This window comes from Bombus impatiens, unplaced genomic scaffold, assembly GCF_000188095.3.
Source record: "Bombus impatiens unplaced genomic scaffold, BIMP_2.2 scf_0142, whole genome shotgun sequence".
In the NCBI taxonomy this organism is placed as follows: domain Eukaryota; kingdom Metazoa; phylum Arthropoda; class Insecta; order Hymenoptera; family Apidae; genus Bombus; species Bombus impatiens.
The window spans coordinates 2190025-2217223 of NT_176561.1; the positions used below are offsets into that span (position 1 = coordinate 2190025).

The window sequence follows — 27199 nt, forward strand, 5'->3', positions numbered from 1 at the left end:
CTACAAAGATTCCAATCGAAAACGCTAAGAGCCTTAATAGACGCACCCTGGTATGTTACCAACGAAACCATCCATCGCGACCTCAAGATACCAACAGTCAAAGAGGAAATAGCAAAATATAGCGAAAGATATAGCAAAAGAGTCGACAAACACCGAAACCCCCTAATCACTGGACTACTCGATACGACGGACCAGATTCGCAGGCTGAAGAGGCACTACCCGCTAGACCTAAACGTTAGATTCATCTAATTATCCAAATTAAGCATATGCACTTACTTATTATACTAATAAATTATACCTATCTATAATAAGTATAACTTATTGTAAATAAACAGCCATGTCACTGCGCCACGCCAGAAAAATTACTGAAAATTCTCAACGCGAGAATTGATTGTAATTTCAACAAATAAAACAAAAAAAAAAGATATTCTTGACCCACCAGAAACTTGTCCCTTTCGTGAAACGAGTCAAAGAAGGCAGGTATAGAAAAGAAGACCAGAAAGTGAAAGTTATGGATCTTAGGAAACGTGGAAAATGTCCAGAAATTAACTAAGAAATATGAAGATGCAGGTCAATACTACGAGACTAAGTCCCTCAGTCATCCATAAAAAAAGCTAACAAAAAAGCAATAGAAAAGCGATCTTTATTGTTGACTTGAAGGCTTTGGGATTCATTTACATTTTTCAAGGATTTCAATCACGCAATAGAGAAAGAACGATTGAAATGAAAACTACAGGGTTTGAAAATTAGATTAGCAGTTATTTTTTATTGGCATTCTTGAATAAACTGGCGTTAATCAAAAGATTCAACAAAACAAATAATAAAAGTAGTAAAAAACTGATTTCAAGTTTTAGTTATCTACCAAATATCCAACTGAGCAAATTGTAAGGTACAAATTAAATAATAATAAAAAAAAAAAGTTTTAGTTGATTTCAAACTTTACCAAGATTTCCGCCATCCGATCGGAAAACGACAGACACAAAAGAGAAGCGACCTAAAAGTCGGGTAGCAGATGTTTTCCATTTTCTAAATGACCCGAGTCACTCTCGATCTCCCAGATCCAGTGAAACGCTCCCTAGCTCGAAATTAATATTCTTTCTTCGCAGCAGCGCGGACACACCTTTTCTCTTTCTCTTTTTCTCGCGGAGCATGCTTTTTTGCCGAGCATATCAGTGCCGTGAAAGTTCGCGTTTAAAGTGGATCGCGGACTTGAGATTCAGAGGTCGTGGAAAATGGCCGGCGGCCGTTCTGAACGCTGAACATCTCCCGCGGGTGTGAACGTCATCGGCGATTCGTTTTCGACCTCGTTTGCCAATGGAAAAAGGAATCGTGCCATCAAGAAATAGTAAAATGAGAACAAAACGATATGTCCATTGGCAGAAACCACATCGACAGAAAAGATTTATATGTATTGGATTATATAGTGAACCACTCATTATCACTTCGAATCTTTTGCCAGCCTTTGAACGTCCTTTGCTGGCTCCTGCAACTCAAAATTCTGTCGAAGCGCCAGGTTGCTTTTTCATCAAGCATTTTCGATCAAGTTTTTTGACCAACGAATAGGAAGATTTAGGTTAATGTTCGAGTTTTTACGTTATGCTTGCTATTCAGTAGCGACATTTGAATATACAAACAGGGAAACTAAAGATAAGTAATCTTGCTACGTTCTTTGAAAATCATCTTTGGCCCAGTCATGTTCTTGTAATGTAAAGAAATCTGTTACGTGCGACATTGCGAACAACATGTTATGTTCTTCATATTCATAAACGACAGTCGCGCTTTTCCTCGTCTTCTCTAATCTCGATTCTCATTCAATCGCGCGATGAGGTTAAGCAATAAACGGTAACAGCGCCGCACATTCCCACGTACATACACACTGCACTTTCCTTTCTGTTTTCCCAAGCAACGTCCTACTAGTTGTTACATAAAAGGACTTAACAGGCTGATGGATTGAATACAGCCGTCTATCGATATCCATTTGGATCTGGTCGAGATGTTGTGAAAGAAGTACGTTTTCAACGAAATACTCAATGTTTTCCATTTCAATTTTCACGCGTTGCAGCTCCCGACGAAGATCCAGAAAAAAATACCGAAGATTAGTCGAATCGCTGACATTTCATATTGCAATTGCGATTCAACGATTTCAGAGATTCTAAGTGGAATTAGTAGGAACTTCCTTCTTAAATTTTGGAAAAATGTCGAAAGTTGAGCAAAGTTTGGAAATAATATTCCTATGAAACCTATTTACTACTAGATTGCAGATATTTATGCAAATTCATATGTTTATAAATATGGTAAAAAATGGAATCTAGATTTCAGATGATTTTATCTACTAAACATTATAATAGCAGCCAGTACTACACTTTGCATATTTTATGCGGGGTGCTCCAAGCTTTTCTTGCCGTATACTTTTCCATATTATGCACATTCTGCGTATTATCTGTATCTTCAAGTTTTCCATAAATGCATAACAATCAACAGACCGTTTGTGATAGGATTATTATAGGAGAAAAGTATAAAACGTTAAGTGTAACGTTTAAATCGACAAAATTTAAGAAATTTTTTAGAATGAAAGTTTCAAGACTTAGACGTTAACTGTAATGATATAGTTTTCTAGAATTCCTGTAGAATGGATTCTAGAAATTGGTCGCAACTTGCGAATACAGAACGTTTCCTCGCACATTATCGACACTTAACGCTGCCTGGAACGCAAATAATTATTCAGAATTGTTCGAAGATGCTTTAGAAACGCTAATTAAGCACGTTACTGCTCGTACGTAGCTCTAATATTATGTATTCGTTGATTAGACCCGTTCGCTTATTTTATTCGCGTATATATTTTTGCATTGCATAATACAACTAACAATGTTATATAGCAACTCATGTGTCAGAGTTTATTTATGTGCTGTTCAAGTTCATTCTGGTACATCCAGATGCTGCGTAACATTGTTTCTTAAAATGCAATCATACAATCCGTGACGAATATCCTGCTGTCAAAACGTGTTTATATTTAACCTCTTAAGAGATAATAATATAAACGTATAGCATATATTATTTTAAATAAACTTGGACACGTATATAAATCCTTTATGAATGTATTGTTTGTTACGCAAAAAAAAAATTTTTCAGAAAAATAAAAACTAATAATCTTTGTCTGCAATTAATAAATTATGATGAGCTAATAAGGGGATTTATCCAAACCAAAAGTCCTATTAGTATGAGTATAATAAACCGTCAATTACGCTAACACCAAACTACACTACACTAATTTCGTGCCTGTCCAGTCAACGAAATAAAGAAGCATCTATGTCTGCAGGTGACACGGAACTCTTTGGCGTTCACAAACGCTGAAACAAAACTGCAGACATGATTCGACCTCGTTCACACGACAAGCATAATGCACGAAATAATTGCGCGGTGGGAGTGATACACGGAAAATCGCCGCCTCGCGTCGCGTTTCGAGCTGAGTAAAAAAGCTAGCTCCGTGGAGAACAATATCGCCGGCGTGTGCTCGCACTTACATCACCTTCGCCAAGGCAATTACCATCCTGTACGTGCTGCTGTGCATGTATGCGTTCGTGGCTAAATACGGTATCGTTACTGCGTTTGTTGTAACGTGTCATTCATGATCTGGAACGTTGCTTCCGCGAAATATTGCTTATTACCATTATTACAGTAGACATTGTAACGGAATTCGAATAAAATGTGCATATATATAGTAATAATTTCAACTTGAATTAACATCGTTGTTAATTTATCTACAAAAAGGTAGTTTCATAAATATGTATTTACTGAGGAAAATTTATGGACGACACTGCTTTCTTTGCTTATGAATGAAAATACTGTTAGCTCGTAGCTCGCAGCTTGTAACTTCCTGCTGACGCTGAAACTAGAGCATCCTGTCACTTCGTCACAATACTCGGCTGTTACTAAATTATTGTATTGATTACACTCTTGACGTTTGTCCTCTATACCATTTTCCATATTACCAGAGCGATTTTTTCCTCCCGAGAAAAATTGCTTTTTCCATAGAAAATATCTCTTCGACGTTGCAACCAACGAAATACGTAGGTCGATTCGTCTCGTTTCGAGCGACCAACGAAATGGTTCTTTTGAAGAAAAAAACATTTCTTTCGCCCGTCGATCAAACGAAACAAACGTTTCGTATGTCGCAACTAAATACATACGATGTAATCGTAGCAATTTCCATCGTGTAAAATCGTTTAATGAGCGTGGTTCGCCTTTGATTTCGATTAATGTAATTCGCATCAATTACGAGCCATTACCACGTCAACTTTCTAATCGGCACATGTAATTCGTTTCATCCTTTCTACGAGTTCTTGATCGTTCGAAGACTGGAGAAATAATATGTGAACCACTGTGTTTGCGAGTTCGGACCAATTTTCTTTATTGACGCGTATATTCAAGATGGTGGAGGAGAAAAAAAACGCGTGCAAAAAAGAAAATGAATATGATTTAGCTAGAAGGCAAGTACCTACGTTTATTAAAGCGTTGCACATCGACCACTTTTGTACATGTGTATGCATGTGTATATATATACGGGGGAAAGATCATGAAACGAGCCTCAACGATGCTAAGAAAATCGCATGACCGCGTTGCCATGTTCTGTTGCAACAGTCAGAAAATAAAAGCCGCCGGGGGAACGGAAGAATATGGACACGTGTACGTGCCGTTCCCACACATCGAAACCGCGCAAATAACACGATGAATAACGAAGCATATTGCTTATTCATTGCGGTAATGCGGAATTTTCACCGCGCTAGCAATTTCTTTTCATCATCAAAACGGTGCACTGTAGTATTTAACCTAAAAAGCTGGCCAAAAATGAAATAAAAGTTCATTTAAAAATAAAAAGTACTCTAATTTTAACTGGCTTCTTTAACCAAGTTACTCCACTGTGCGTTCTACGTATTTCGAATGTGAAATATTTTTCTTCCTCTTTCGTATATATCCGTTTGACGTCTCGTCGCAACATTTAACGGCGTCTTTTGCCAAGCGACATGATTTTAACATGGATGGATGCGGAAACAGCTACTTCCACGATAAAATCGCTCTTCGAAAGTGGAAATTCGAACAAAATTGCTTTGCGAGTAACAGAGCTTTTTTCGAGATTGAAAGCTGCAAACGAGTTTCGAACTTGGATTGAAACTACCTACTTTTGGAATTGTCGATAGAAAGTCGTCGAGGAAAAATCGTGTTTGAAAACGTGTTAACTGTTGAATAAAAATGCTGTAACGTTGTATACAGCATTGTTTATCCATTATCTAATAGTCTCGGACGACGCGGTTAAGTATTAGTAGCGTGCGAATCGGAGAAAAATAGTAGAAGTCATTCAGGTCCAAGGATATCCAACGTATCTGTAGATGAACGAGAAAATCGAGTAAAAAATCACGAAGATCATAAAGCAATAAATCGAATGAGCTCACCGAGAAAGTGGTCTCAGTGGATTTCCTAAATACGAAATAAATACTTATAGCATGATACGAAATTATGTAAATGATACGTAAAATCTATATTTATCGAAAAATCTTCGTCATGAACTTTCAGACCGTTGTAAATACACGCAACAATGTATATCGTTAATTTTTGTCATTTATCTTAAAAAAATTTGTGAAGTTGAAATATATATAAATATATTTACGAAACAACGAGACAAAAAATTATATAGTCCTTTTTATATTAAAAAACAACAACAAAATTTATCATATTGGAACGCTTTCTTAAGTTTTAGAATGTCATCTACCTCAAGTTTTCTTAGGCGGAAAAGTTCATCATTTAATACCATTTTCCATTAAGTTGTTCGATTATAAATGCGTCTCAATTTCTATTATATCAGCTGATCTGGTTGTACCGAACGATAACGTAATTGATGTAGTTATTATTTCCGCGAATTATACGGAGCAAGGAAATCTCAGCACGACAATTCGTATTTAACGACGCGAACGTCTCTCATTCTAATGATGTCGTTAGATATTAAAAACCATTAATATCTCTGGAATTCGTTAGAAGATTCAGCAGCGCGGTACTTCTTGACACAGTCTGGCTATGTCTTAAATTATTAATCGCGAGCTACAACGTCGAAAGAGGAGCGCGAGACAGATCGAAATGTACCGGGTGGCCTGTTTAGATTGAGCAATGAAAACGTCATGACTCACTACCAGGAATAAAACGAATAACGAATTAGACGTGGATTTATGAGACTCAACGTAGAGCGATCGATAGATGTCAAGGTCACTTTGAGGTTATTGTATTTCTCTCTCTTGCTTTCTCCCTCATTCTCTCTCTCTCTCTGTCTTTCTCTCTCTCTCTCTCTCTCTCTCTCTCTCTCTCTAAATACTACTTAGTTTAGTTAACGTCTTATCATTATAGAACCAGCTAAGAGATTTTTATATGTCTAGTTTATTTTTCTAAAAAAAACCAATGTTTGTCGGTATAATTTTAGACACAACGCACTTCGTTCCTTATCATATTAATTACGACGTATAAAAATTGACGTTTTTAGCTGGTTCTACGACGATAAGACGTTAACCAAACAAATAGTATTCAGATAATATTCACTGGAAGAAAGAAAAACGATAAAAAATAGTTTATTCTCGTTTCGTTTCAGCTAAGATATACATCTGATTAGATAGAAATAACGCGAATTCAGAAAAACAAATTACTGTCTGATACAAAGTTGAAGAATACACGGTATACTGCATAAATAAAATGGAGCAGATGAAGTAAATCTCCAAGTCAAATTCCTTTAGCCTTATTTATAAAAATCAGAGTCTGCATAAATATCCGCGGTCCACCGATGACAAAGTTCTATAATGAAAAAAAGGAATATTTTTAGCGTTTCCTCCATCGATATTTTTCCCTCGCGTACCTCCACTATTGCTAATTCAATATACACCTCCGGGAACATATCCGTTCATTGATTGACCAGATATACCCATCGCACCATTTACGTCATTTCTGCTCAACGAAGTTCGCGTCACGCAGAACGCATGTTATACCATCTAGGAAACTTATAATCCGGTGAAAGGGCACGAGAGATAAGGTGAAATCGCGGACTTTCCTTTTGATTTTTCCAGGCCAAACGGAGTAATAGCGTACGTGCACGTGTAACCTGCAAAAGTGTCCGTGCGACACGTGCACTACCGGATAGTGAACGGTTACGCGGCCGACTCACGCGCGGTGCCAGCTTGTCTGCTTTAAATTAAAGTCGCGTCATTCGTCGTCACACGTCGAACCACGCGTATACGTATTCCGGCCGCGCGTGCAAACGTGGTAAACATCGATGGGAGAAAGAGGATAGCTGATGGAAAATGGCCGCGACGAAATCTACGCGTACGTGATTATCGATCGGCTGCTAATCGCCTGGGAAAGTGATTTTGGGGTGAAAGTTAAGTATCTGAAAATGTTTCTCAAATATTTTGATATTTCTCATATTTTCAACATCTCTGCTATTTTTAATATGTGTATCTGATAGTTTTCGAGTAAAATTTATAGCATCTCTGACGTTTTTTCGGATAAAGCTTCGTCGTATCTTTTTACTTTGAATCGAGAAAAAAATTCATTTCCAAACAAAATTTTAATACATCTATATATTTTTGCCACTTTTTGAATAAATTCTTCATCTCATCCCGGATAGAATAAAAATTTCCTAATTTGGCTTCTAAATGACAAGGATAAAGATTAATTTTTAAATAAAACTTCGTGTAGTCAATTAAGGAATTCTGCATACTATACGAATGGAATATCAAGTAGAAACAGCGTGGGTCAATTGTGAACAGAGCCATATCAGAAAATTGCCGCGCTTCGCGTTGCTACAATAACGTGAACAGATTTACAGAATGGAACGACCTCGACGAGTTCAAGGGTTGAAAGTCTCAAAGGTCTACGAAGAATCGTGCTAACACGGTGAAAATAATGCTCGAACGTATGCCTGCGAATTGTAAATTGCACCGAATATTTTGCGAAGTAATATTCCTGGTAACTATTACATTTTATTGCAACAAGCCATTATTTCAAGTAATCGTTCTAATTATTCGCTCGACTTTCGTCATTCTTGACGTATCGTCAAAATACACAATTTACATAATTATTTTGATAATTATGATAATGATTTGCGTAAAAAATTGAATTTATCAGTTAGTTTATCACGAATATTTAAAATTGCTGGAAATAGTAAAACTTGAAACTTTTGTCGACAAAAAAAGGAGGAAATTACTGTCTACTGACAGAAATTACGACCAAACAATGTCGACTGTTATGTTTGTTATCAACTTGCTTTTCGTAAAAAAATTTTATTATAAATGCTCTGTTGCTATTTTTATCTAGGATATATCACTAATTCCGAAAATGTTGCAGGTTTTCATTATAGAGTTCAAAACAAACACAATTCCAAGCTAACAATCAGCAGTTTATGTACTTATAAACGATATGCAAACTTTTACTCAAAATATTTGTCAACTTTTAATTACGAAAAAGGATGTATGTAACATTCTGTGAAATATTGAGTTACATAACGAGCAAATACATACTAGCCAATAAAAAGTAAATATCTTCAAACAGAGAACATAATCATTTAGACCACTTTCATAATCACCGTTATAGCCACCTATATTTATGGTAGCGAGTATAAATTCACCTCGATCGTTAATCGGATTTGACGTGATAGAAAATCACGTGAAACGATCCTAAAACGATATTCCGTATTACATGGGATACTTCATAGCCGAAAATAGCGTACGTAGCGAACCGCGTGCTAAAAGGAAACATGATTTGCCTACAGCTGGTTTGCGTACGAAGAATCTATGAAGCACGATAAGTAGACTGTGCAAATAGTCACGGCAGCGTGGACGTAATATGTAATTGCAATTGACTTTGCTTCAGCCCAAGGACTGTAAAACAAAAACTAACACACAAGCCTGAACACGGAAACGATTTTTTGTTACGTGAATGTAACACAACAATTGCAACAGAAAAAAAACAACAAACAAAAGAATCTAATGAATCGATGTTCTGTTTCAAACGAATTCTCCTTGTGCTAAATTTGCAAATGAGATTTTTTCGCTTTCTAATGGACAAATTTTTCGACTTCAAAACGACATACCCTTTGTACGTGCATCGATAACCAATCGTTTCTCCAAGGAAGCTCTAACTACATGGCTGAGTGATGATTTTATGTTTATTTTATTCCAACAATCGAAGAGAGAAAACGTTCGTTATTCATATACAGGGGTGAACCTTCTTCGCATATGATGTATAAAAGATGTTTCCAAACATCTGTGTATGAACAACAGACATCTTCTCGCTTCGATTGTTAAAATAAAGTAAACAGAAAGCCACCATTTATTAGGACATGTAGTCGTAGTTTCCTTGGAAGAACGATTAGTTACCATATACATATATGATATATAAAAACTGTTTTCATAATTTTGTCCAATTCCTATACATACACCGTTACATGTTAAATAAATATAAGGAAGATTGTACTACAAAAATATTTATCAACAATATTTTGTAAAAGGCATTAATTAGTTGAATCACAGAATTAAATTAACGATGTATAGATATATGGGAGATAAATAAAGATAGTAGAAACTACTATCGTATTTTTATTACGTAAATCTACAGAACTTCTACACCTTTAAATAATACTTTATCTATATGCTTCCTTCGTATTAAACTTTCATATAAAATCAAAAGAATATTTAAGTACACACTTATCGCTGTCATATATGTAGATATATGTATCTTGGTTCATTTGCCACTGGGACCAATTCCGAGTAATACATGATTTCATTTAACACAGGAAAACATTTCTACGAACACATTTGTATGTAAGTAAGGACCTACTTCGAATCGTAATACATTCTCTCTTTCTCCCTTCTCATCGTACTTACGCAAGCTTCAACGAAAAGAACATAAATTCCGACGATAAAACACCGGAGTCGTTGAACGAAGAGATTTATTAAAACACTACACGAACAATCTTTTTTTATCCAGGCTTTTACGAGTAGATATCAGCTTCCTATCGTGAAGCTCGTTCCGCGAAACACGCAGATACGAAAGAAATAATACTTCGAATAATATCTGTTTCGTGCAAATGTCCACGTACCACTGTTTACGAACATGTATCGACAGATTACCATATTTACACGAAGGCAAGACCCATCCGTACCCATAGAGATAGCTGTGCGTATACACGAACATCAGATCCATCGAAACTTCGAGTTGCATTTAAGGAAAACGACCGAATCGATCAGACGACCAACGGAGGATATACACTGCCGACCATAAATCCAATCTTTGTCAATTAAGATCACCTACTTACAAAAATTTCACTTTTCTATTAGGTTGATACATGCGAAATATCATGTCTTCAAGGTTTTAATTTGGTGGCTCAATATTACCCACTCAATTTTATCGCATCGTTAACCAACCATATTAAATTGTATTGCGTCCGTGCTTAATTTGTTCGTAGATTATACTCGACAACGTGGAACATTGCCGCACAACGACGCATTGTTGTTGGTGAAAATAGAATGAAATTAAAATAAAATTGTATCGACATTTTCATTCGGTTCGCACAATCGTTCACGGTCAAGGGGAAAATAGCTGAATAGTAGCACCGATATGCAAATCAAATCGGATTAAGGCGTCGTTGTCGGTGCTCTCGAGGAATTTCGCGATTGCCACGCGATCGAAGAGACGGGAAAGGAGTCATGGGATAATGGATTCGCATCAGTTTGAATAATGCGATCCGCGTGGATCAAACTGGGGAGGAAGAATGCACGAGTTCGTTTAGAAAAGCGAACGGTATCGAGGAAATATCGCGTGTACTTGACCGGAGTAACTGGAATACCGCAATTTCTATGGCCTTACCTTACAATGTTACCTACTCTTTGTTTCAAACGAATTGCGGACACAAAGGTAACTTCAAAGGTGCAGTTTAGGAATTAAAGTGCCATTAGAAGTAATCCTTCAAAGTAAATCAAATAACTTGACATCTTTTTTCGTCGAGTGAAGAAGTGTACGATCGTGTTTATCGATTATTATTTCTTCGACTTCAACGCTATGTATACTGAATAATAGTAATTCTTTGTGTGTTACGGACGGTATAAGTTATTTGGAGAGATTGTAAAAGTACATCTTCGCTAATGTTTGAGAATAGTTAATAGCGCGTTTGTTATCTATTTGTATACTGTCCGTGCACGTATTCGCGAAACATACGCTATATGATTCATTCAAAAGCCAAATTGACCAATTTCACATTTGAAGACTACACAAGAAGAAAAAATGTAATATACGACTTTAAATAAGTCTACAAGGCTAAAACACAATCAATGATCCCCCCTCCTCACTCCGAGATTTCTAATTTACGAAACTATCATATCTTTGCTTATATACCATATCATAAAAATAGAAATACTGAAATGACGCAAAAATCTTACTTCCAACGATATCTACACTTTCGTTTTATTCCACTCCAAAAACCCTTCACATCAAATATTGTTCGTCTGAAACCTATCTGACTTCTCCAAAATTTTTTCTTCTTAATCATCTCTACCTGGCCGAAGGACTCCGAAAATGTTAAGTCCCACATAGTATTTACTCAGAATGTTCAGGTCAATGGCTCAGTCACGGACCTGTCCGAACAAGTATTGTTGGTATAAATTAATTCAAGGCCAGCCAGAAGAAAAAGACCAGGGGGCCGTAAATAAGGAGCGAAAACGGCCTGACTAGCTGGCTGGCTGGTTATATTCTCCCGAGCGTTATCGAGATCGAGCTAAAAACAGAGGTCAAAGGTGGCCGGTCGTCATTTCAGCCGAGACGAAATCCAATTTCGCACGCACCTCGAGGCGAACGAGAATCAGCTGACGGACACCGGTCGAGCCAATTGAATTCAATGGTTGGGAAAAGATATCGGCGATGGTGGACACAAACTGGTTGCCAGAGGAAAATCCTTGTAATGCTTTCTGCTCTACAGGAAAACGAACCTTTTTCCTTTGATTCGTCCGCTTCATAAAAAATAGCCAGCGGACGAATCGAATAGAGCCTTCAGCATCGACGTTTATTTGTATATTCCATGATGGATCTTCAGGTTGAAAATTGATGGTATAAATTATGGCATTGTAGAAATTTCCGTCGCTTTTTGCAAAAGAATCGGTGTTTGATAGTTGGATAATTTTTATAAATATCGAATAATGATAGTCGTTAGGAATGTGCATTAAATCGTATTCTGAAGAAATTATATATGGTTGGATTTCTACTTGAAAGAACATTTCCTATACAACCTAACACCCATGTATATTTTATAAGATGTATACTTGTTGAATCATCGTCGAATCTTTAAATAAAGAGGATTTGTTCCTATTTGTATAGTCGACGTTGAGAGGAGGTCTATGACTCTTTCCACGATCCTCAAACAGTTACTACCATTAAAATTTGTATTTACATAGGAATCTCTGGGGCGCGGAGCGACTGTTGGAAACTTAGATATCGAATTTGAGCATCTGTTAAAATAGTAACAGGGACGATAAGGCAGGATTAAAATATGTAAACTGGTGACTTTAATCTCGAATATGATATTTCGTATTTGCATTGAGATTTGGTTAGGTTTATTAAAAGGCCGACTGTCAAATATAGATACGAATAAAGGATCTCCTAAATATGCTAATTCCTCGATTTTCGATTATTAAAAATTCAGTCAAAAAACAGTCTTCGATTTATATTACCATATACCATATGTTATACAACGTTCACAGAAATAAGATTTCTACTGTTAAATTCCATATTCTGTCTCAATTCGCACATCCTCGCGACTCGATTCAATCATCGCAGCTGTTCCATGTGCCGCCTACGGTCTACGGAACCGTGTTTCCGCGAACGTAATCGTAATTTTTGCCAGTCCAGTAGCAAAGATTCGAATGCCTTCTAGTATTGATACAGCGTGAGACAAGTCGTTCGTCTATTTAAACACATGTAGATTATACATACGCGTTGTGTGTTATACAGACACATAACGTAGCTGTTTCTTCTCTTAGACTTCGTTCAAGACGAGTTTGCTGCGTGATCTAACGCACGATATCGATTGTCGATTGACAACGTGTATCTTTATAAATCGTAAATTTGCTTCCCGATAGAAAATGCGACTTATCGTGTCCTCCCCCTTCACTTGCGTGTGCGACGCATTTAAGCGCACTAGTTGCGTGACATGTTACGTTATTTTCTGATTACAAGAGAAATAATCACTGAAAATAATTCTGAGTAATCGAGTGGAACAAATTCATTATACATGTATATATATATATTCGATGTAATTAACTTTTTATTCGTTCATCATTCTTCATACTATTAAGTTTTAATTGGCAGAATGATTGCTAAACTCGCGTCATACATAGCTGAACCAAGTATTCCACCTGTTCGTTTGTTCCGAGTATAGATTGATCTTCATGGGTTACGTAATGCACGTGCCGCGGCCTCTCCATTGAGAGTCAAACGTGAAACATTAAAAAGCACTTGCTTCAACAATTCTAGGAAGCTTTTCCGGCTACATAATAATGATCGCGAAAAACATTAATACACTATTATATTATTACACTGTCACACTGTTGTCTATAAATATTTCAATTTCCAGAGCAATCTGATCTGAAGATATATATTTTTATTATATTTCAGTTAGTTTTGGTATGGTTGCTTAAAAGACAAGATCGTTAAAGTTAATAGAGAGCATTATTTGAGAATTCTACAAGTACCTTTTATATATTTGTAATAATGTGAAAATGTCCAAATACTTGTTAACAATAGTGAATAAAGACACGCAGGTAAAAATCGCGAGTAACAAAATGAGAAATTCGGCCCCGACTATTCGTTATCAGCTCTGTTACTCTCTCGTAACTGTTATGTCATTACCGCTGATATTGTTATCATTCTGTTTATAATAAGCCGAGAACAATTAAAAATTCAAGGAAAAAGCACGTGTATCTTTCCGCGATTTATCACGTTCATCCGACATAGTATTATTTTATAAATAATCGCTCCTTCGAATTCATCATGCAACGAAGCGGATACCAACGTTGCACAGCACTACCGAAATCGTTCGCGTGACTCTAGTGCATTTCATTTGACTCTCGTGTTTATCCTCTGTATGCTTATCGTTCTCCAACATTCTGCAATTGCCATACTTTCTCGCGAACTTCACGTGAAAAACTCGCTCAAGTTTATAAGATACGTTAAATGTATTATAATACATATGTTGAATTATTTAAAATATGAAAAATATCGAATGAAAGATTGTGTTCGAGGACAACTACGGCTAGCTTTCGAAATATCGGCTTTAGGTTCGGAACAGTGACGTTGGAACGAAGAAAAGAAATATGGCACGCGGTCATGTCTGGTTATAGCGAACAACGAAAAACCTACGAGTTCGGGGATATCACAGGCGAGTCGACTTTTTCCCCTGCTGACTCATCGACCATATTGCGATTGACCTCTTAATGGCACCGTTCCTAGGCCATCGAAACGGCGAATGCGTATTAAAGTTTTTTCCCTGAGCCGAATGAAAGGTAAATTTGTTCCGCGTTAACGAACACAACCGCGAATAAAAACAAGGTAACAAAGAGAGAAAATTAAATTTTTATCTCGTACTATCTGCTTCTAAGATATGAAAGCGAGGATGTTTTTGACAGTTTGAAAAAGTAATGCAATGCTGACTCTTTTTCTCCTATACTTACTTTTAATGCCGTTGTTAAAACTTCTAGAACAAATGCATACCAACTTTTATCTATTCTCGAGTATGACACATTAAGAATGGATTCTTATCGTGATTCAATGGATCGATTTTGTCTAGGAATCGACTAACACCGTTTCGAGGAAGACATTTAAAAACCATTAGCGAGCTAACTCTGCTCTTCGTTGATACCTTTAATTCCCACCCTTTTTGAAAAATTCGTGCAGCTGTTAAAGGATAGCCACAACCGCAACTAACGAACAGTTCTATGCATTAAACCGTCTCAATTTTATCTTATCTTTATCTCAAATCTTGCGAGTGATTGTAGATTGAGAATATAGATTATACAAAAAGAAATCGATTCTTTTAAAATTCTAAGCTAAATTATCCTTTCAAATTAATTTAACTTCATCTTCGAGCTAGCAACGTTGAAATTTAATTAATTGGCCAACTGGTACTGCAATTTTGTAACCATCGGGGTTTAGACTTCGAACTAATAGCATTGGTACGTGCAATTGAAAAAACTACCGACACATTTCGATATTTGCTTCATGTCATATTAATCAACGTAATCATTATTCACATACTGTACATATATGTAACCAACTCTACACAAAAGATACTATACCGAGCCGACCCACTTCCTTCGACTAAAAATCGACACTTTACTATCAACTTGTAAGCATCCTAATCATTAGCTATTGCAAAATTTCCTATTGCAACCGACAAAATACATATTACGTAACGACGTAATATTCGATCGAGTTTGTTCAATGGGATGTTAAAAACTGGTCCTCTATCCGCTTACTTTTACTTCAACCCGACAATGATAAGATGCAATGCAGTAAAATATTAAATAAGGAAGAAATTCATCAAATCTTAACTTACACCGTTATAATTTTCAATCCGCCGCTTATGCGTCAGTGATATGTATTGACATTTGCGGTTACAGAGTAGAGAGACGAAATACGATTACAAGAAATCATTTAAACATTTACGTTGCAACAAAAAGTGAGTAAATACCAAAAAACCTAATTACCTGGAAACGTTCTTAATTTACAACCGGTATAACACGGATTTATATAACACAAAACCGCGTGTTATATACAATATGTAAAACGAGGGTCTACCGAATACGAAAGCAGAATCTCAGTTTGCCATTTGCTCGCTTTCTCTACTCTAGCTGTTGCTCTTTTGACCGTGTTTCTGTCAGTAGCCTCCAGCTTCACGACGATTAACTAATTTTCCTCAGAAAACGATGCTCGAACACCGACCCAGTTTCGGTTTCGATTCGTCAACACGAAGACACCAATTCCGTGCTCGGTGCACGTTTGCAATGAGAGCCAACGGCAGATCGTTATCCGTTGTATAAAAGAATCAGGTCAAAGTTGCTCGCGAGGCTCATTGACACGGGTCAAAGTCTTGTTGCGTCTACAAACGAGCCATATATATTCGTTGTAAGCTAGCCAAGGCTCCCTTCTTCAGGAACAGGAAGCAAAAGGGAAGACTCGATAAGAAAAACGGAACATTACGGGATTAGCTGTAGCCTCTTTCTGGCGATCCGCTAAATTGCCGCTGGAAAAAGGGGTCTGTCTCCTCGCGGTTCATGACGCTTTACGGCCCTGTTAACGCAGCCACGGATACGATAAAACGATCTCCAAGACTAGGCAAGAAAGGCTATAAGCTTGTTCATGACTGCTGTTTAATCGTCCATCGTTGGTATAAATATTCGTACAGACGTAGATTAATTTCATCGCGTCGATAAGCGATTCTCCCAGTTTTCTTTGAGATGCTTCAAGAAGTTACTTGGAAATTGGCTATTTAGAGATTAATGGAAGAATAAATCTTAAGGCAGTTCTGACTGAAGTTGCTGGAGGTTTATACAGGAATGTTTTTTGCACTGTATTGAGATTTTAGAAGTTTGCTATGAAATACTCGTCGAGTTTTTTGTAGAAAATAATGTAAATCCCGTACGACGAGTAAAGTTATAGTTGTAGCTCTGATATAATTTAATCTATTCTAGCTCGTGGCGCTATATTGTAATAAAATAAATTACAACTATACTAAAGATATAATATACACGAAAAAACGAATTGAAATAATTACAAAATAATTAAATTTAATCAAGTATGTGCTATTTATTCTCCTTTTAAGTGTGCACAGATGCTAAACGTTAAAAATCAATTAAGTCAAACACATTTTTCGCTTCTAGTGAATGTGTTTTATTTATATACGTTATTTCACATATCAACTTATCAATTAATTATATTCTCATTAAATAACGACCTGAAGCATTCAAGAACTACTGAATGAATGTCAAAGCATTCGTTGGAGGAAAGGAAAAAATCGACTAGTTGAATGACGCTGAGAGGCGCATAACCGATGCGTTTCGTTGCGAAAATCGAAAGTGCGACCGATAAGAGTGAACTTGATCGTTACTTCATCAGCGACTAGTGGAAACGGTCAATGCGAGGTGCATCGGAAACGGGTACGAGTGGTTTGCGGTCGCATTACCGGTACGCGCCTCAAGGAACGTGAATTACCGCATGAAACCCGAGGCTAGCTGTATAAGACGGACAAATAGGAAAGAAGCTCCACTGGGAAAGAATCGATTTCACAGCGCCTGAAAGAGGCCGAGATGTTAATGGACGAAATATAACCTTCCTAACCAGCTATTCTTTAAGTTACGCCTACACAATATCATTTTCTCCATTCAATATTCTTTATCTTCAATTATTGGCTAATCTTAAAATGTTCAAAAGTTTGCTCATATCAAATTATCTCCTCTTTCAATGAACTACGGCCATTGTTTCATTAAGCAGAAAAATTCTTACTTTGTAATCACGATTATGAAGACTTACGAATATTTGAGGATCAAAAATTTGTGATTAAGACAATTCGAGTTTCGCATACAGCGACTATCATCCCTACATTTTTGTTTAATATATTTCGTGTCATAAATTTTGCGTGATTTATTGTGTATATTGGACTTGTATAATGTGGTTTATTACGTTTGTGGAAACTTAAAGATTTCTTGTTGTTTTAAAGACGTAGTTCGTCGATTCTTCGACCCACATCGTTGTTATTCGCCTGAATCGAGCGCGTCGATATTCTCACTAGTCGGCCGTCTAGACGCGCGACGTTCTTGGAATCGGACCACCGTTGTTTTTCTCCAGCTGGATCTCGCGTCTGGACGCCTCTGTTCCGCGTTTTCAACGCGTCGCATCGCGTTGACGCGCGTTTCAACGTCCGTTCGTTCACCAGCTAAGCGATGTGTAAGCGCTAACCGTGCAATCTCCGTACCGTTACGTCGTTAAACTCGTATCGTGCATTCGCTTCATTATTACGCCTCTGGATCGTATGTTTCGTCAATCACGAGGTCAGACTATGATTCTATTATATCTGAGTTCCCATCAAACGGATATAGCACAAAATACATTTTCTCAAAACCGACGTTCGAACGTCACGCAGTCCTCTATCTGCTTTTACTACAACTCTTGGAATTGTACCACTCTCTGATAGAGTCTTTCTCCGCTAACTTTTCATGGAAAGACTTTTAGTGGTCAACCTTTCAGCGATTTGAGTATCGACTATAAAGTGTATCCTATCGGAACAGTGTTGTTCCAAAGATATCTTAAGATCGTCGAAAGTTTGCTAAGAAAGTTATTTTCTCTTTCAACTAATCTCATTGTGTTTTTTTAACCCATTAAGAATCAACATCATATCGATCGCAACATTTTATTTTCAAATTTTTGAGTCCTCGTTTCACTTATTTCAATCGTTATTCGTTATTATAACGATATGATAAAGCTTCACACCATCGGATCCCGGTTAAACATTACCGTTCATCAGATGAGGTAGCCCTGATCAACATCCACGTTTCAATCACGCTCCGCTGCATTCGGTAAACGCTCACCATCAACGGACCGTAGTCATATCGTGGTCGTGATTAGACCGCGACTACAAGTCGAATGCATTGCTGCGATATATCAAAATACGTCCATAAGGTACAACTGTACTTACATGTAAGTACAGTTGATAGAGAAGATATAGTGAGACCAAGAATCGAAGCACTTAAGTGATACCGAGTGATCTAGCGACATCTAATTGAAAGATCATATGCGACCTGGATCTTAGATCGCACGAAGATATTTGAACGCGCAACGAAGGTGATGAAAAATAGTCAAACGAGTTACTGACGTTCTCCATTGTGTTTCTATACGGTACTGCAAGGCTGGCTCGTACAAAGAATCGAGGTTGCCTGGGTGTCGCGCGAGTATCGCTATCTTCACGCTGATATCATCTGACTCATTTTTTCTCTCTGTACTCGCGAACGCTCGCCGATAAGGATCATTTATTAGCCGCGTCCTTCCGGCACGATTCTCGTTTAACGAAGCCAGCCCACTCTCTTTTTTGCCACGTTTTCTTCGTGAGACATTTCTTTTCGGTCACGCGAGTAACATTAACTTTCAGCTACGTATCAAATACTCTTAGAAGTTGAATTTTTCTCGAATTAAACGCGACAATAGTTTGTTGAAAAGTCTCTGATCATTTTGTGATGGTAATAAAATTATGAAGGTAAAGGCAAGAAAAATCTTTATCTTACAACTGGTTTGTAAAGTAAGTTTTTATCAAACGGACGGACAATGTTAGACAGGAAATGAAAAAAGCTGAGCGGATAGCGGTGAGTTAAGAAAATTCACAGGTGAAGAAGCTCGTCACTCACCGGAACCGTAGTCTATGCTTGGCGTGGGTGGATGGTGGCTCTCAATAGCGGCCTTGCTGAACAAATAGATCGGATTCGTGTCGGTTCCGGCCGAGTAGGAACACACACGCGCGTTTGGTTCCAGGCTTTCGCCTCCACTCATCAGGAGCACCTGGTGCGCAGAGACCACGCCGCATTCTCTCTCGATCGCTTCCTTCAGCTGGGAGACACTGCGCAAAAAAAGCAGAAAAGTCATATTAAATAATTATGGTGATTGTAGGCCTAGGAATTATAGCCTCTTTCGGGAAAGTGCAAAATAAGAACAAATAGAATTGCTGAATTCATAGCAAAATGAGATTCAGCAATTCTAGCAGAGCAAATTTTAAAATTTTAAATGGCAGAAATTTCTTATTTTAAAAATGCTAAAATTAAATAATTTGACGATCTCAATTAAAAAATTTTGAAATATCTAAGTTTTGAATATTTTCATTTTTCCAAGTTTGAAATATACAATTTTTGAAATCTTAAAAGCTTGTGAAATTTCAATCTTTGGAAAATTGAAGTCTCAACCCTCTGGAAATTTTTAAAGTTTTAAAACATTTAATTTTCCTGACAGTTCAAATTTTAAAATGTCAATATTCGAAAGAACCTAAAAATTCTTAATAAAAATTGTCGAACTCCGGAAATATCGAAAGCTCAGAAGTTCGATAGCACAGAAATCCAAACGTTTTAATATTTAAACGATGCGTCTATACCGATATGATCAAGCATAATTCTGAGAATGCTTAAACATTTAACATCTAAAAGGTGATCTCGGTACACGATAAGTTTTATGATAAACCGGAGCAGTTGTATAGCTTCAGTGTCGTCGATGCCGTGATTAAGGTCAAGATTATCTTGTACCCGTATCAGGGAGGCGAGCTACTCTTAGGAGAGCTAACAAAAGTCAGTGTAATTGGGGAAACTTGGAAGACTTCTGCGTAGCCGAACTGATATCTAGCACGAGATCACGCCTTCGGTCTAGGAAACGTTGAAAGACACTATTAGCCTCCTGTCGGCTCTTGCACGACCTGGTTCTCGCAAGGCGTTCACACAGCGTGGTAGTAATTGCCGGATGATGCGTTTCTGTAATTCACGTGGAAGCGACTAGAGTAAGGAGCTTGATTGAAGAAGAAAAAGAAACCAGCTCTTATGGACAGTTAATCGAGCCCCTACTTTCGATCTCAAAGATAACCACTCTCTTTGCTATCAGTTTTTATTCGAACGCAAACAACGACGAATAAACGATTAATTTGCGATGCTCAAGACGAAAGGCTCGTGCGTAATCCGATTGGCCTAAAGAGGATAAAAGTGCAAGCTACGACCGTGGCAATTATGTCAAGGCAATATTCATCGAGACAACCGATAAAATATCCAGTAGATTTTCAAACATAGAAAAAAAGGAACCAAGAACGAAATTAAAGCCACTCTATCATTATTCACGTGTGGTCATTAATTGTAAATAGCGGAGGATGAGTTCGAAAATAAAAATTTCGCGAGTCCCTCGATTTAAATTCTGTATCATTTAAATATTACATGAGACCAGCTTTTATAATTAATATGACGCGATGCGCCTCACGTCGTCCCCGCCTTGGACAAAGAGTTCTCCTTATCCGTTATTTAACCTTGCCAAGGGTGTTAATGACGACTCGCCTGTGCTCACGACCACCGTTCCAATTCCTTTTACGCGCAATTTATGGCCACCGCGTGTTGTTCAAGACGAGTCAGTCGCTTGAGAATCTTTCAAGAATAGTCTGATAAAATACGCGCCGTCTACCACGACAACGTGCCTCTGTCGCGACAACGATGCAATTTCAAACCAGATAAAACGGACCTTGAACCGCGCAAATAACACAAACACGCGGGCATTACAAAGGTTACGTCGAATTTCGTAATCGTCGAATTATCGAATGCTACGTATTCCACAACCTGTCACGATCCGAAGATTCTGGATTGAATAAATGCAGCAAAGATGTAAAAATGCTTGTAAAAAATAATGTACTTATAATGTTTTGTAGAAAATTTATAAAAATTCAGCCTTGTCCATAACGCCTCGGTTCACCCACCGGGGATGAAATTAACTATAAATAAAGTTGATCGCGACACGAAAACTGAACGATAAACGTCTGGGCGACCGCGAATGAAACTAATTAAAAAGACTCGATTATCCGTCGACGAGACACGGCTGATAAATTTGTTTGCACATTCCTGGCAATCGCGGTGGCCCTAGACGCGCGATATTTATCATGGTTCCGGGGGACGGACTTTTGCCGAACCGTTTAACGATCCATCGTCTAAACCGGGAATAAATCGCAATTACGTCGCACCGTATTTACTCTTTGGGGCTTTAGCGGTACACTTTGTAATTACGCGCGGGCGAGAATAAAAGTTACGGAGCAAAGGCGCCACGCTGAATCGACACACAACGTTAATTGCCTCGACAAATGGGGTCACTGACCGCCGCAACCACGTTATCTTATACACAAATATTAGAGGTACTTATTTGCGAGGCGGGCACCTTTTCGCGCGTTGACTCGTTAAAGCTATTCCTTTCTGTGTAACGCTAGAAGAGAGCTAGGTTGACAATGAGTTGATCGTACGAAAGCATGTTACATATACATACATAGAATGCTATAGATGTTTCAACTTCTATTGTAAAGCGATTCGAAGGTATTTTAATTCCAATTATTTCGAACGTGATTCGACGATTTTCGTATTTACATTCTATTTACTATCCTTACTAGCGTACTACGTACAATAAATAATATTTAAAAAAAAAAGGAACTCGCTATGTTACTATCTACTTTCAGAAGTAACTGTATATTCGAAACGATTAAAATGTTTCATAACGCATCACTACACATGCGCCACATATATGTATCTAGACGTATATTTGTGTGTGTCGATATGTGCGTGCACTAATTGCGAAGGGAGATCTGAAAAAGTGGTTCGAGAGCTTCGGGGAACGCACAAGTTGCGGAAGTGGGCGAGAAAGGGTTGATGGGACCGCGTATAAGCGCTGACAGAGGGTCACGATTCTGCCTGACTCACGATGTACTAAATTCCACGATATGTATTTACTATTTACTCTGTTTGAAAACCAAATAATTACAAGCAAAACATACAGACGTCTAAATGAATTCAACGATTTGCTCGATTTCTAAAAATCGATCGCTAGCGTTAAGCAATAGGTAAATAAAGGATCGCGTGCAAACTTGGAAGAGATCGGATTGAATAGTCATCTTAAGACCTGAATTCGTCGGACTTTCTTTTCACCATGGTTAGATAAAATGCGCTTAGCTTACTCATCCGAGGGTACGTGAAGCGTAACGCGGTTTAATCCGAATAATGGATGTTGTATAGGCCGTGTGTAGCATTGGAAAACTGCATGTTCCTCATCGGTGATAGGCCTGAGTGCACGCTGACCAGTTTTATTTTCCTAATTCACGTTAACCTCGTTCCGCTACCAACTTTTCCTCGATGTTCGTGCTGTTAACACTGTTTCCGTTCTAGGGAACAAACCTCGCGTTAAATCAAGTCAAAACGAAAGTTCTGCTCATTTGCCTGTTAATGTTCAGCGAGACGGATTTGTGTAGAGGAAAAGCAAGCGATCAACGATTGTAACCTCCCTATTTACGCTTCATCTCTTTCCACTCTCACATTTCGAGCTACCTCTCTGTTTATATTGTTCTCTGGTTCGTATTTTTAACTCTTTGAAACTGGATTTTTCTTCATATATACAAAGAAGCAGATGTTATTGGTTGCTGTTTTTCATTTGGATAAAAAGAGTAAGGAGTAGTAACTGAAATGTAATTTCAAAATTTAGAGAATTTATAAAATAGTCCTTGTAACATATACACCACAAACATGTAGGTTATATAACTTCCGAATCACATGATAGTATAGAGTGTTAACTGATACTCAGATCTAGCAGATTTCTACAAAAGCAAATACAGCGACTAATTAAGCGAACAAGGAACAATTAAATACTTAGATAATATATTAGATTACATTTCATACGCATTCCGTTCGTAACAATGTACTTGAATCGGTATCGCTGTTGATAAAATGACGAGTAACGTTACTCGAACAGGTCAGAACGGCCTATGATAGTATCCTACTTTTTTATCGAAAAAGGTGAGGTTCGACTCGAAACGCTTTACGGCCTAACCCAACTGTATAACGTTCGTCGATAATCCTTTGCATCGTTTGGCAAATGTTTACGAGACGTTCTCGGGGAAACTCGTAATAAAATACAGATACGACATTGCTACCGAACATTGCAATTCACGTTGAAACACGCATTACATTCACCGTTCTCCCGATCGAACGGCCAATCGAATTAACCCCCTTTGCACTTTGTGACTGCCATATTTCAACTAGCTCTAACTTCCTGTAACCCTTATTCTCCATATTAAATCAATAAAAAAACAAATAATTTCGATATAACAAAAAAAGAAAAAAGAAAGGAGATAATAGGTTTGTAATTTGCTCTCGATCTTGTTACAGCCTTCGAATTTGTATATTTCAATTCTTTCTCGTGTCAAAATAAAAGACCAACTTGCTTCTCAAACAAAATATTAAATAACAGTGAAAAGCAAACTTTATTCTCGACACAGTGATTTATAACTGTCGAAAATTCATAAAAGAAGCTCTCGTAACTGCTCACTAGAGATTCAGAAAAGCTGGTAGACGACACGAAGCGCAAACAACGACTGGCAAATGTTCCAAACGAAGTTTCGCAAGAGTCACAGTAGTAACGTGGACCGCAAAAGTAGACCGAGCCTCGAGAAGCGTTTGAAGCTGATTCGTTCCAAGGGATGCACCAAGCGTTCGCATTAAAGACTTGGCCGAGTTTACCCGTGGGTCAGACTCGTGTGTGACACGAGCCAATGGTCGCCCACGCTCGACACGCCGATTTCATTACTATTTTCGTAGCCACCTGCACTTGTCCGCGCATCGCAGATCTCACGTTCCTGCTCGCTCAAGTCAAAGAAAAGCCTTTCGAGCACGGCCTCTATGTGCCCACGTTTGTCCGCGATAGACAAACGGTTTTGCAATTTGTTCACCTTCGAGGGATCCTTGACACTTCTCCATAGCGTGGCGTGGCGTGTTCGCGATACTCGCGCTTGCTACGAGTTGCTAAACGACAAACGACGAGCAATCGCGTGGACGACCATCGATAAACAAAAGGCTTGTGTTGAAACCTTTTGTTGCTGACTCTTCACGTTATTTGCTTTTTTCTTTTTATTCGATTCTTTTTTTCACGCGTAGATATTATTTAGATAAATGTCGCAATATATTAATGAAGCAAAGATATCGATCTAGAACTGATTTCAAAAAGAAGAGTAGATACGTCAAATAAATAATAATATTTATTATAAATCGATAGGAAAGTCTGATTGATTCATTCAGATAAAATGAAATCATAATAAACCTTCTAGAATAATGAATTTAATCTATAAAAAGATGTGAGTCTATCTCCTGAGTGCATAGATCTATTATCGGAAATGCTAAACATCTTGAAATATAGTATTAACATATTGATTATTCAGCTATTCTTGTTTTATGACGTAACAACCACTTTAAATCCATTATTATTGCGTTAATATCTCGCATTTTTGTCATAAAATCTTAAAATAAGATCTGCAGTAATTTAATAAAATATTCTGACAAAGTTTAACTGGAAATGTCCTTGAACATTATATAATTTGCGTGTAGCGACTTTCGATAGGCAACTAAAGTTGAAATGGAAATTAAACTTTGTTAAAAATACGATACGACGTTTGTGATGGAAGGAAATATATAAAAGGAAAGAGGCTTCAAGTGAAGAAGACGAAGAGGCGAAAACGGAACGCTTCAACGCGTCAATGTGTATTTATTTGATATAGGAGGTAGTCAAGGAAGCAGATCCGTTTAGAAGGCAGCCGTTTATTGCAAAAACCGACTCATGTGAACCGGCCACGAAAGGATGTGGATATACAGAAGACTTTTGCGCGCGAAGAAATGAGTTTCCGCAGCATTCAAGTCAAGCCGGACTAGGCTCAATCCGATAACCATCGCCGAGAGTTTAACAAGAGAGTTTAAACTGAGAATAATATCGAACGTTCCTTTATGATACCATAAGTGATATGAATAGACACCATTCGAGAAGTGAAAGGGAAATTGAGAAACGTGAATTTGATTATTTATGGAAACAAAGAAAAAAGAACAGGAAAGGCTAGCACCTTTTTTATTCGAAAAATTCAATCAGATAAAACCTTCGAAACTCACAGATTTTTATCTTCCCCTTGAGATTCGATTGTATAAACATGAAAACGTGTTTCAGATCATGGTGATTTCCTTCCGTGAAAAATAACGACGATATCTTGACCGAGTCTTTAATTTAAATAAGCGTAACGCACAGTGTAGCCGCGTTGCTCGGCCTATATTCGACGAAACTTGAAAAATAAACTCGTTGATGATTTATCGGAGCAAGTTTTAATGGTTCATCATTTTTGTTCGGCAAGAACAACCGGCTGGCAAGAACTGCTGCTATTCTTTTATATGAAAAACGAATCCACCGAGTAATTATTCGGTTTGCGTTCGATTAAGTGAAGAAAATACGAGTGGATGAAGCACTATGAAGTACAATAGAGAAATAAATGATGGAACGGTGGAATGTTTATCTCAACCTATCTTACGAAATAAATATGATATTAAAAGATAATAGATGACTAAAATTTAAGAATCAAAGAGATAGTTACACACAAAACTGTAATAGCAAAATCAAGCATAAGCATAAAGGATATGTCTTTTTAATGGACCTCTTATTGTTGAATTAATTTATAATGTGTTATTTCTTCATAATAACGTTGATATTGAAGAAATTACAATTAACAATCTTATTTCCAATTCCTATTTAACAAAATTACTAGTTAATCCCATAGATAAATGGCTGATGATATATTTCTAATAGTTATTTACATGTAGCAAAGAAAATATACATCGTGATTCTTGATACATTACGGGCTAAAAATCTTTAAAATTGAATTTCTAGAGATCAATGACCGTATTCCTCAAATAGAACCTCTTATACTCTACCGCGTTCCAGTGTCACGCGCCACACGCATGAATAACACATACATATAAATTGATCGATAAATTAGCACGTTTATCTAAGTACTACAGAACATAGTAAATCGCATACCCAAATCGATTAAAACTCCTCCAAATTAAATTTCTTTTACAAATTCATCGACGAACTAGCACATATAACCATGTACGTAACCAAGTACTCTAAGTACGCGTGACGTGACTAGTAAACAAATAAGGTAGGAATCTATCGGATCCACGAAAGGCGCATGACGCAAGATTCTAACCTATTGCAAAAGTAAATAGCAACAGGGACTAAACAAACGGAAACATTAAGGGGACAAATGAATACTTACTTCTGCAACGCCAACTTGATGTCGAAGGTGATAGTAGTGCCGGTGTCCACATGGAATATGTAGAGCATTTTCGGGCCGGTCAAGCTTCTTCCAGTCGGACGATAAGAGGGAAACGGCCACTAGCCCGCCTGAAAAACTCCACTGGCATTCGGTGGTGCTTGGCGTCCGATAATCGCGACGCCCGACCGACAGAAGATATGTCACCTCAGGCTGACTCCTGCAGTCAGCTTGATCGGGGCCGTACCCCTCGTTTCACAGCGCTCGCGAGTACGGCCCCCTCGG

General features: G+C 37.6%; 1 protein-coding gene across 2 annotated transcripts in view; it reads right to left on the reverse strand.

Annotated features, from left to right (window-relative positions):
• LOC100740942 (RB1-inducible coiled-coil protein 1) overlaps nucleotides 1-27199 on the reverse strand; it is a 56676-nt gene that overhangs the window by 27240 nt on the left and 2237 nt on the right. For both annotated transcript variants that reach the window (XM_003487196.4, XM_012382043.3), the window contains exons 2-3: nucleotides 26918-27194; nucleotides 19470-19678 (exon numbers count right to left, since the gene is read on the reverse strand). In XM_003487196.4, the coding sequence (XP_003487244.1) occupies nucleotides 19470-19678; nucleotides 26918-26985 (277 nt within the window). In that variant the 5' untranslated portion in view covers nucleotides 26986-27194. The remainder of the gene's footprint in view (nucleotides 1-19469; nucleotides 19679-26917; nucleotides 27195-27199) is intronic.